This window comes from Notolepis coatsorum (assembly GCF_963971535.1).
Source record: "Notolepis coatsorum genome assembly, chromosome: 8".
In the NCBI taxonomy this organism is placed as follows: Eukaryota; Metazoa; Chordata; class Actinopteri; order Aulopiformes; family Paralepididae; genus Notolepis; species Notolepis coatsorum.
This window is the reverse complement of record NC_140172.1, coordinates 63,064,033-63,077,058: the sequence shown is the minus strand read 5'-3', so window position 1 is coordinate 63,077,058 and position 13,026 is coordinate 63,064,033. Positions and strand designations below refer to the sequence as shown.

At 44.4% G+C, this 13,026-nt stretch overlaps 1 protein-coding gene across 1 annotated transcript in view; it reads left to right on the top strand.

Moving 5' to 3' along the window:
- The window catches only part of rb1 (retinoblastoma 1), a 136,444-nt gene that overhangs the window by 20,342 nt on the left and 103,076 nt on the right, over window positions 1-13,026 (top strand). The window contains exons 5-9 of the mRNA XM_084320652.1: window positions 5-43; window positions 177-226; window positions 5,590-5,700; window positions 9,290-9,435; window positions 9,675-9,752. Of these exons, the coding sequence (XP_084176778.1) occupies window positions 5-43; window positions 177-226; window positions 5,590-5,700; window positions 9,290-9,435; window positions 9,675-9,752 (424 nt within the window). The remainder of the gene's footprint in view (window positions 1-4; window positions 44-176; window positions 227-5,589; window positions 5,701-9,289; window positions 9,436-9,674; window positions 9,753-13,026) is intronic.

The window sequence follows — 13,026 nt, the reverse complement described above, 5'->3', positions numbered from 1 at the left end:
TCAGAACATGCAACAAAATCTTTGCTCTGGCGTCTGATGGCAAGTAAGTTAAAGACCTCATCAGCTGGAAGCATTGTCACTTCTCTTTTCAGTAATATAATTTGACTTAATTGTGATAAATGTTATCAGTGATGGCGTTGGTACGTATCGTAACTGTTTAATGTCTCGTTTTAAAGGGAGAAGGAGACCTTGCGATATTGTTGGACATTGTTTCTGTTGGCTAAAGGTAGGTTAACGTTTATTACACAACTGCCACTAAGTGACTAATTTCACTGAAGTTATACAGGTTGGTATAACACCTGTAGCAGTAGACCCTGCCACACGCCATCTAAGTGGTACTTTACAGGGCTCTCGACACAGACACAGGCAGAGATGATGGTGAATACTAGGGCTGACCTTCGATTTTTTTTTGGCAATCGAAGCTTCGGGGCCGAGCTTCGATTTTATTTCGAAGCTTCGAATAAAAAAAAAATTAATTGTTCTTTTTTTATATGTATAATTTTATTTTTTTATCTTATGTTGTGGGACTTGTACAGCACTTTGGTAAACTTTATTGTTTTTAAATGTGCTCTATAAATAAAGTGGATTGGATTAATGAATTAAGTAGCCCCTTTCGTGACTGTGACGCAGCCAACACAGTGTGATTTAATTCAAGGTGGATCGCTGTTGTCGTTTGAACAACTTCAGATTTCATGGGAACTACCAATCCCCCAAATCAAGAATGTTTAAGATGAATGAAGTAAGATTTTGATTATTTGAAATATGGCCTGTGTAGACTAAACCAGGGGTTCCCAAACTTTTCAGGCCAGGGCCCAGAAAATAAGGCGTCAGAGAGCCGTGGCCCAATGCACATCGGCAGGCTTTTTTTTTTTTTTTTTTTTTGCCAGGCGACCGATTTTTTAAGCCAAATATCACTTCAATCCTATTAAGTTAGCTCAAGTTAGTTATTCATTTATATGTGCTATTTATGAGAGGGCTAACTTGTTGCAAAATAATAATGATAATAATAATAGCCTCATTAAAATACTATTGTTGCTTCGGTTGTTTTCAGCGTTTTATGTGCATAATCTGTTATTTAGTTTGAAATGTTCGTTGAAATAAGTAGATTTTTCGTTTTTGTTTATTTATTAAGTTAATATAAAACCATATAGTCACATTTTAGAATACAACTAGAAACACTGTCCTGGCCTGCTTCTAAGTTCAGTGGCCTGACAAAAAATTAAAATAAAAAAAAAATTTAAATTTAATTTTTTATTTTTTTTAATCATCTCGCGGCCCACCTGGGCCGCGACCCCGACTTTGGGAACCACTGGACTAAACTATGCACAGAATTATGTCAGTCTACAAGGTCCGGATTCTACATGGTCTGGCAATGTAGACCTTGTAGACTCCACTACAGACCAATTATCAGTGAATGTTCATGCATTTTTAAGAAGGGCTACTTCCACAAAAAAACAAAGAACTCACCAAAACATCTCAGTAGCACCTTATCTAAATGTTCTATTTCATATATGGAGATTCATATTTATTTATGTATTGCATGCATTTCTACATTTTATTTCCTATTTTGTTTATTCATCCCAGTATCTTTCTTTCTTATGTGTGGAATTCTACAAGACATTTACATTCACATTTACATTTAGTCATTTAGCTGACGCTTTTATCCAAAGCGACTTACAAGTTCTGTACGACAGGTCATCAGGAAGGATACAACTCTATCGGCTGAGTAACAATATTCATCAAAGTGTTGCGTGTTACAGTGTAGGTTAGTTTATTAACCTACAAGTGCATGACAGTAAGGTTAGTTAGGGTTAGATTTTTTTAAATTTTATTTCAGATAATGGTTGAAGAAGTGCGTCTTTAGTCGACGGCGAAAGATTGGATGGGATTCGGCTGTCCTAACTGGGGTGGGTAGTTGCATTCCACCATTGTGGGGCAAGGACTGAGAATAGGCGTGTAGGTGGTGTATATGTGTTTTGAGGATGATATCCTTCAAACAGGCAATAGTGATTGTTACAAAGGATCAGATTAAACCGAATATATATATTTATTGATTGATATATATTGCATAGTATTTGTATATCGTTTTGATATCCCTTGTATATTCCTTGTACATATACACGGAATATCCCTTTAGCCTAGTACAGACCATAATATTTCATTCTCCTATTGGACAGCGGTCCACAGGCGCCAGGGCCATGCCTCCAGAGTCGGGTTCAAAGCCACCGTCAAGACATGTCTGTACATGCCCGGCCTTGCCCAAGAATACGAGACAGAAATGAGGCTGGCACTAGATTGTTCGCCGTGCATATAAATATGGCGCAGGTGAATACAGAAGCGCTTAGGAACTAAAGTTGAAGCCTCACCCACGATACTCCGTGCGGTGAAGTATGGCCTGTTTGGCCCCAAAGAGAGCATTGAGACCGCGTGCGAATTAATAACTGAATTGTCAGAGTTTGGCGCTATACCGTCGAGTGCGACATATTTCTATTAAGTCAGTAATAGTCTATTTGTGTATAGTGTATCGTGCGGCTAAAGTTCTACAGTGACCAGCATCACCAACGCTTCCTCGTACCAGCTAGAGTGCTTATCCAGGCTGGGCTGCTTTCATGGCGCTTTCACCCGAGGAGACCTAGACGAGGACCGTGTGGACATGTACACTGGATTAATCTACCCGACGACTGCATAGCCATTTACGGCTGGATTATATTTGTTTTGGTCCTGTGATTTATGGAGCGGAGAATCGCCGACGCCTACACGTGTGTGGGATTTACCCTGTGAGGAGCCACGTCGAGTCTGCGCCTCAGAGAGCCTGAGGCAGGCTAGCTTTCTTCACTGTGGAGCTACAGTCTACGGAGAACAGCTGTATTCGTCTGTGGATCAAGAGACTATTGCACCGTCTCCTGTACTTGGAGTCTCCTTAGTCATCGTTGACCAGACTCTCTACTACCGACAGATCCTCTACCCCTGCTGGCTTACAACCGGGGGGACCCTTCAGTATCTCCCGCTATATATTACCAGTGCACCATAGATATAATTCCCTAAGATTCAGGTCGTATAATTACCTCCTGCGTAACCAGAGAATGGACATTCATTATTGATTTGCCTACGCACATTCCTTTGCCTTACAAGTGCATCCAAAGTATAATAGAGAAGTATATTATGTACCTTTTGCTGCAATAAATACTTAATTATAACTTTGTGTGGAACCGATTTATTGTGGGAAGTGTTCATCATATTTATATATCATGTACTGTATGGCCAGTAATTAAAGTACATAAAGCGGTAGTGGTTTAATGATACCATACTTATCAATACAGTCAGGGAATTGTACCCCTCAGTTACAGGGATGATATAATTTGGGCAGTGCTGAGCTGGGTTACTTTCCTCCAGGGTATTTGTCCCCTTGGCCCCACCCAATGGCCCCATGCACACACACACACACACACACACACACACACACACACACACACACACACACACACACACACACACCGAAGTAAAAATAAAATAAAAAATTTGAAATGTTTTTTTTTGAAAATATTTGTATACATTATTTTTCTTTTTTTAAACTTCGATTTTTTTTTTTTTTTATAAACTTTTGACCAGTCAGCTGGTTCTTTTATACGTTTATCGCATTTATACTTGGTCAAGTTCGACCGACAGAAGCAGGCTGAAAGGGTTCAGATGGGGGGGAAGACACTCTGGGAAAGGCACGGCTGCAGTCCGGGATTCGAACTCGCTCAGCCCCAGATCCGTGACGAGCACGGTTGTCCACGGCGCTGAAATAGCACTCGCGGTACGTGGTGAGCTACTGGAGCTCCCCTGGTTCTTTTAGCGTTTATCGCTTTTTCTGGTCAAGCATGACCGACAGAAACGGGTTGAATGGGGTATAGATCGGGGGAAAGACACTCTGAGAAAATACGGCGAGTCCGGGAGTCGAACTCGTGTACCCCAGATCCGTGACGCGCACGGTTGTCCCCGACGCCGAAATAGCGTCCGAGGTACGCGGTGAGCTACTGGAGCTCCCCAACTTCGATTTTTTTTTAATGTTCGAAGCTTGTGCCATTGAACGAAGCTTCGAAGTATTTAAGACAGCCCTAGTGAATACATACCGGTTTATTGAAGAGAGTCGCAAGATATAACAAACCAGGAGCAGATATGATGTCATGACAAAGGCTCTCCTCAGTGTGTGTGAGGATGGCTAATTTAACATGTGCTCACTGATTACTGCAATGTGTAACAGGTGCGCAGCCACACCTGCTTCCATGTCTGATTAGCTTGACCCAGGACAGGTGTGGTTGATCCCAGGTCTGATTAGCTTGACCCAGGTCAAGTGTGGTTGATCCCACATCTGATTAGCTTGACCCAAGGCAGGTTTGTTTGCTCAAACCAGCAATCCCCACACCACAATACCTTTTTAACACTTTGGATGCCACCAACGCTATAAGTCGTTAGTTCATGCCGCCAGTTGAGTGCCGCCAACGACATATATCGTTTGTTTGCCGTATTTTTTTTTATTGGCAATTTGAATTCATATTTCATCAATCAAGCCTCGGGTTAGTGCTGCAGAGTCTCTCTGAGCTCAATTGGGAAGATACCGCCCCCTATCGTCTCTCCCTGTGTAACTGCACCCCATTAGTTTAGACTGATGCAGGGGGAGTGGTCAGTTTCCTCATTTTATTTTCCCCTCAAGGCCAACTGAAGAGACCAAGTGATCACCGGCCATCAGAACGGCGTCGATTATGTATTTACAGTACCAACACTGTAATCAATAAGCGTGATCGATATTTGGAATGGCGATCAGGAATTGGAATAATCTTTTTGGATAACATCTGATCTCAGGTAAGGAATCTATTTTTACCAGTCTTAGGATAATCAGACCTGTTTTCACGGAGATATAAGCTTTTTCCCTGTGTGTGTGTGTGTGGCTGTGATCGCTGATGAGGAAATGAGAGAATATATTTTTCAGCCCGCCTCTATAGCGTGCATAAGTACACATAATTATACTATCGATAATCTAGCGTTTTCTTTTCCATCACGCCTGGATGAATATAATCCTTTATACATTTAGTCTTTCCAGAATAGGTTATATTTGTTTATTTACTTTTGTCACCAATGGCCACTTTTATTATTTCTATTCTGCTACATGTGAATGTTGTAATGATCACACAGGGGTCTCTGGGACAAATCCTTTTCAGATGGGTGTATGTATGAGAACACAGGGTTTTGCCCCAATTGCAATAAAGATGAGACATAATTTAAATAAAATGGCAAACATAAGGGTAAATAAGTAAAAAATAAGTTTAAGTACAGTGTATAAGGTTGCACAATAGTTTAACACTGAACACAAACACATGTGTGTACAGAGGATGGAGGACAAAGCAACCACGTATTAGACAATGATGCATCCGTTTCTAAGCTGGTCCCAAGCTTTCACTGAAAAAAAAAGTTTAAATACTTTTTTACCACATGGTGGCGCTGCACCCCTATACCATTGTTTAGGGAAAGCCCTGGGAACATTCTCCATCCTCAGACATGGATATAGGTTTTACGCCGTGTGTTGTTTATTCCCTCTCCTCTGAGCAGGAACGGCTCTGCAGATGGAGGACGACCTGGTCATGTCTTTCCAGCTGCTGCTGTGTGTGCTGGAGTTCTTCATCAAGCGCTGCCCTACCGCTCTGCTGCAGACTCCCTTCAGTAAGCTTCCCCGCCTCTCACGTCTTGTTTTAATTCCAGTAGGGCTGACCCCATTAGTCGACTAATCTATCTAAAGGAGCCGTAGTCGACTGCCAACCTCTTAGTAAAAAAATATATATAATTTGCGTGGCTAACGCTAATGGCGCGCATACCAGCGAGGCTAACTCCCTAAGAAAACACTGAAGGCACTGAAAGAGGATTTCACCCATCTAATGAACACACTAGACTAGACAAATATCAAGATGTATCCATCAGTGGACCAATTGCATGCTTTTGCAGAGGACAAGAAGCCTTCATTCGACTCCATCAGACATTAACTCTTTGACGGCCAAACCCGAGTAAAGTCGGGTTATCTTGCCAACCGTTGAGCACCAGAAACCTGGGTATACTCGGGTTTTGATCCTTTGATATTTTCCTTTGATCAGCGTTCTATATGGTCAGCTGGAGCCCTCTACGTGCCTATGTTGGAATTGCAATGACGATCGAATCTCACCAGGTGGTAGTATCGCCTACCGTTTGAACTGGGAATATCACTTGTCTTGTGATCCACTCCAGCTGTTTCCGCCTAGGAGTGGATCACAACATAGCAATCGGTGGAAGATTTGGTGCCTCAGAGCTATTATTTCCCGTATGGTAGCCATGCCCATTATACACGAGTAATTGCGATCGCCATGGGATTTATTCATTTTGGAATACTTTCTGACTAAGGTCTATCTTAGGTAACCTGCTGGTATTTTTATTTTTTTTTATCTACTTTTTCTCCCATTTTCTATTTTTCTCCCATCCCAATTTCGTATCGTCCAATTCTACCCTCCCCTGTCTCGAACGCTGTTAGGCCATGCCTCCCACAAGCCGGCTGCAATGTGGACGAAGCCTTACATCACGTGTCCCCTCCCGTACTCGAGGAAGCAGCCGTCTCATCTTTTCACCTGCACAGCGCGATCTCTCAGCGTCGGGGGTCTGCGTGGGAGGGCACGTCCCCCGTCGCTTCCTGATTCTGCTGCATTTACATTTTAGTCATTTAGCTGACGCTTTTATCCAAAGCGACTTACAAGTTCTGTACGACAAGCCATCGGGAAGGGCACAACTCTATCAGCTGAGCAACAATGTTCATCAAAGTGTTGAGTGCTACAGTGTAGGTTAGTTTATTAGGACAAGTGCATGACAGTACGGTTAGTTAGGGTTAGATATTTTAATATTTTTTTTTAATTCAGATAATGGTTGAAGAAGTGCGTCTTTAGTCGACGGCGAAAGATTGGACGTGATTCGGCTGTCCTAACTGAGGTGGGTAGTTCATTCCACCATTGTGGGGCAAGGACTGAGAATAGGCGACTTCTCTTTGATGACCCTCCCGGAGCTTGGATAGGAGTAGGTCTGAGGCGGCCAGAAGATGCAGAGCGTAGGGGTCTTGAGGGTGTGTAGTTAGAGACCATTGACCGGAGGCAGGCGGGAGTGGTTCCCTTTGCCGCACGGTATGCTAGGTCGAGGGCCTTGAAGCGGATTCGTGCAACAATGGGGAGCCAGTGCAGGTCCCTAAGAAGTGGGGTGACATGGGCCGACTTCGGTAGGTTTGAGATCAGGCGAGCCACTGCGTTCTGAATGAGTTGAAGAGGCTTAGTGGCAGTGGCCGGGAGGCCAGCGAGCAGTGCGTTGCAGTAGTCGAGGCGGGAGATGACTGTTGATTGGACGAGGAGTTGGGTGGCTTCTTTTGTCAGGAAGGGGCGGATCCTTCTGACGTTGCTCAGGAGGAATCGGCAGGTTCTGGTCGTCGCTGCGATGTGAGCAGAGAAGTTCAACTGGTCGTCGAGGACAACACCAAGGTTCTTGGCGGTCGGGGACGCAGTCACAGCTGCATTCTCGACTGTGATTGAAAGGTCGGTTAGGGGGGAGGATTTGGCCGGCAGGCGGAGCAATTCTGTTTAGCTTAGGTTCAGTTTGAGGTGGTTGGTCGTCATCCAGGCGGAGATATCGGACAGACAGGCCGAGATCTGCTCAGAGAGGTGGATATCTGAGGGAGGGAAGGAGAGGAAGAGTTGAGTATCGTCGGCATAACAATGGTAGGAGAAGCCATGAGACGTGATAATGTTACCCAGTGATTTAGTGCGCAGGCGCACCAACCGACCTGTAGGAGTCGCTGTCCACAACGTCTGATCCCCACCCATCAGCTTCCCACCCCCTAATACTGCCAATTGTATTAGTATGAACGACCAGCCAAGCTGATAGCAATGCGGAGAGCTGGGCTCGAACCCAGCGTCTCCTGCATTGGTGGTGAGCGCCTTGCCCACTGCACCACCTAGCCGCCCCTGCTGGTATTTTTCTAACGTAAAACAGGCTTCTGTACCGATCACAGTGTCGTAGTTTACCGGACGTAAAACTTACTTTTGGTAAGCATCACAGTTTTGAGTTAAAACTACCCCCCACCCCCCTTGATGATTTTGTGAAGACACGTATGTACATGGTATATACTTTTTGATTTGGCACTGTTTGGGGCTTCATGCGATCAACCAGAACGATTTGGGCTTATTGCATATAATGTGTCATATCTCACAATCTATGGAAAAAGACTGGATTATTTTGGAAATGGGCGATGTTTAGCATGTAACAAACTACAGTGTGTAGAAATTAACTGATTAGTCAGTAATGGACTATGAACAATGCCTGTAAAATGAGCCATACTATTGTCTCCATAGCTATAATACAGAACACACGATGGGTCTGCATTAAACATCGCTAAAATGGTCATTAACCCTGGCGCCAAACAGTGCAGATGGCGAAAGCTGGTGGCCGTCAAAGAGTTAAACACCGCCCACAGCCCAAATGGAATGATAAAAAAATATATATATAAATCTTTTTTTATTAACTTTATTTTTGCATATGATCATTGCATTTGTATAGCGCTTTTTAGACACTCAAAGTGCTTTACAATAGCCTCCTTCGCCACCACTGTGTACCTTGGGCTAAGGGCTCAATGGCTGCCATACACTCTGACACCAGGCACACATCACAATGGCGTGATGGCAGGAGACAGAATTAGCCAATTAAGGGAGGAAGGGGTGATTAGGTGGCCCTGATTGGGAATTTGTCGAGAAACCCCCTACTCTTTGTGATAGACATGCACCCTTGGTTCTTTAACAACCAAATTCAGTTGGGACCTCGATTTAACGTTTCATCCGAAGGATGGCACTGTACGGTGTCCCTATCATACCATTACGGGAGCATTGTTACTGCCAAGTCCAGAGGAAAGAGTGCTCCCTGCTGGACAGCAACACCACTTTCTGACAACTGCCTTGCCCGGGGCTTGAACTGGTGATCTTCTGATCATGAGTCCAGAGCTCTACCCAAATAGCCACGTTGCCGGACAATTTTACAACCCTTTTGTAACATGTCTAGAACAGTGCTATAGAAATTATATCATCTATGTCATATAACAACCACCACCATCACTCTACAACCTGGCTGTGTGATGTTATGAAGAAGGTTTTAAAAGTACACGATTTTCACCTTTGTTTTAAGAATTATTTTTACAAATTAAGTAAAAGTAGGATGCATGTAAAAACATTATTTTACAATTGATTTCCTCTCCTTAAAGAAACGGTTGTCAAGAACTCCCGGAAATGCCCGACGCGAAGATCTCGTCGTAACCAGAGCAAAGCCAGCAGCCAGCTTCCAGAGCCAGAGGTGGATGTAGAGCTCCTTGACATCCTGTGCCAGGATAACGACTGCAGCCTGGAGGAGGTTTGTTCTCTGACTGCCAAGTCGGCTCCATAACTACCAAGTCGGCTCCATAACTGCCAAGTCGGCTCCATAACTACCAAGTCAGCTCCATAACTACCCAGTCAGCTCCATAACTACCCAGTCAGCTCCATAACTACCCAGTCAGCTACATAACTGTGAAAAAAGGAATTACTCCTAAAAGTTGCCCTGATTTTTGCTCTCATCTTGTTTTTTGCCCTCTGTTTTCAATGGTTTCACAGGTGAAGAATGTGTATGCGTCCAGTTTCACCCTTTTCCTGGACTCACTGGACCTCGCTAGATCCCTGGATCTCCCTCAGGTATTACATGGCATTCTGTACAACCCGTCTGCATCACGGCTACAATATATACCTTCAGGGCTTTCCGTAGGATTTTAGACCAAGATGGTGCTGAGTCGCTGAGGGGGACCGGATGGGTTTAGAGAGACTGTCACCTTGGCACCCATAGGTGCAGCAGGGTGGCTTGGTGTTTAGAGAGACGGTCACCTTGGCATCCATAGAAAGAAAATGTGCTCTTTTGTAATCCTCTGTAGTTTGAATGCGTCATGGGTGGAGATGTAACGGTATGAAAATTTCGCATCACTATTATAGTGACAAATGATCACGATTAGCAGTATTATCACAGTATTGTTAAAATGTGTGGAAAATCTTCAGAAAGTACTGATGGAAACTAAAGTACCGGGGAGCTCCAGTAGCTCACCACGTACCGCGAGTGCTATTTCAGCGCCGTGGACAACCGCGCTCGCGCGGATCTGGGGCTGAGCGCATTCGAATCCCGGACGGCAGCCGTGCCTTTCCCAGAGTGTCTTTCCCCCCATCTGAACCCTTTCAGCCTGCTTCTGTCGGTCGAACTTGACCAAGTATGAATGCGACGAAAAAGCGATAAACGCTAAAAAGAACCAGCTGACTGGTCAAAGTAAAAAAAAAAAAAGAAACTAAAGTACCAAGTTTTATATTGAAAACTATATACAATGACCCCCCCCCCCCCCCCCTGCACAATTTCAGTCTTAAAGGGGATGTATTTAAATCCTTTAGTTAATATAGGTCTTTGAGGTCCCCTAAGCATGTCTTAACTCATTCTGCGCCAGCCATTAGCCGGGTCCTGTTGTAGCTATGCCACGCTTTAAAGATAGGAGTGCGTCACCTTGTGGGCGGCCGGGTAGCGCAGCGAACTAAGCGTCTGTCTACCACCACAGAGACCGTGGGATCGAATCCAGCTGTGGTGCTTCCGGGTTGGCTGGCCGTCCATACTAACACAATTGGCAGTGTTAGCGGGTGGGAAACCCGGCGAGGGTGGGTCCTGGTCGTTGTAAACAGCGACTCCTACAGTTCGGTCGGGGCGCCTGCACAGCAAGGGAAGGCTCTGGGAGAGGTAGTGTGACCTTCCACACGTTACACTCTCCCAGTGAGAGTCCGCGCTGCCAGGTGAAAAGAAGCGGTGGGCTGGGTACACATGTGTTGGAGGAAGCATGTGATAGTCTCCGCCCTCCCGGACCGACGGTAGGGGGTAATAATAATAATAATAATAATAATAATAATGCAGGACCTGTTCAGAGGTCTTTAACCCATTCTCCGCCAATCACGTGTTAAGGCGGGTTTCTCCGCCATGCGTTGTCTGCCAATCACGCCGTAAGCCGTGTTTGAGATCAATATTTCATATTTTCATATTATGCCTATATCTCACGTTCTATGAAATACTGCAGAAAACGATAAAAACATATTTATACTCTGTATTTTAGTATGAATGTGTGAATGAAAAAGTAAAACGTTACTACATCCTGAACGATAGATAATTGATGTTGAATGGGCCATAGTAATGTCAATTTAGCAATACAATTTAAAAAGTTATAGCCCTGCAAAGAAGGTGAACATCTCCATAGACAAATAGCGCTGGCAGAGGATGGTTTAGGATGGTCAAAGTGGTGGCAGAGAATGGGTTAATTGGCATGCAAATATCCTCAATGTTTTAGCGGTTAGCACACACACACCGGAACACACACGCATGTATTGTCTTTGTAGGCGCAACAACCAGGAAGGGGATTGGGAATTGGCATAACGACTAACATTGGGATGGGAGAAAAACGGAAAAAGAAGGGGGGAAAAGATCATAAAAAATCTAATTAAAAAGGAGTGCGTCACCTTGTTTGTAGAGCTATATCTATATAATTTTTTTTATCCACTTTTTCTCCTCCTGTTTTTCTGTGTTTTACTCCCATCCCAATTTAGTCGTTATGCCAATTCCCCCCTCCCCTTCCTGGTCGTTAATCGCATGTGCCCCCCACTGGTCGGTCTAGGGAGCCCTGAAGTCTATCGGATGCTTCCTCCGAGACATAGGAGACAGCCAGCAGCATCTTTTCACCTGCCAGCGCGGACTCTCATTGGTGAGGTGTAACGTGTGGGAGGTCACACTACCCTCACCATCTCCCTCCCTCGCTGTGCAGGCGCCCTGACCAACCTGTAGGAGTTGCTGTTTACAACGACCAGTATACCACCCCACCGGCTTCCCTCCCGCTGACTCTGCCAATTGAGCCAGTATGACGGCCGGCCAAGCCGGAGGCAACGCTGACAGCCGGATTCGATACCAGTGTCTCGCGTTGGTGACGAGCGCTTAGTCCGATGCGCCACCCAGCCGCCCCTATATCTATATTGTATATTATAGCTATGTGGACAATACTATGGTCATTTGACAGTGACTTTCTTCCAGCCAAGATGCAAAAAAGAGATAATTTTTCAATGCATACGTTCGAGCGTTATCCCTTGGTGAATATCAGTATAATTTCAGAGTGGTCTGGGATAATTCCCGAAAGGCTGAGCTATAGCCTTATACGTGAATTCTACTATAAGCTTTGGTGTTTCTTGCCTGGACACGCTACTATTCCCAAATCAAATGTATATAATAGGTATTATGTTTCATCATGAATGCATGAAAGGGGGGGGGCGTTTCTGATTCTTTGATTGCCAGTAACGGCATTCGTATTGAACAGCTGGATCGGTATAAAAACATTGCAAAATCAAGCTAGAATTGACATCAGATAGTCCTTACCTGTGATCGGGAGTATTCCAAAAATAATATTCCAATTGTTTGATCGCCATCTGGTCCATCTGATCTCCATCTGGTCCACGACATAAGGATCGGGGGCATTTGATGCACTTCAATGCAATCGGGAGAACCATTCGACTCGCCCGACCCAGAAAACTGCGCCCGGAGACATTTGAGTGTAACACAGGGTCTGGAACAGGGTTTACTGCGCTCTCGATACTGCCACCTTGGAGGATCTGGCCGGTACTGCACCCTCGGGTCGCAGTATGCCTTCTAACGGCAACATACGGGTCCCTGACATTGAATAGAATATTAAAATCGGAAAAAAGGAAAAACTATCAAATAACGAGTATACTCGTTGTTGGCGTTCAAAGGATGGCACCCAATAACGAGTATAATTGTTGTTGGCGGGTAATGAGTTAAAGCGGAACTATTTTCCTATTTCTTTCACTATTTGGGCAATTTTACACTATTTCTTTTAAACTTAAATTTTTATTTTCATTTTTCAACAACATACATAGACAACATTCATAG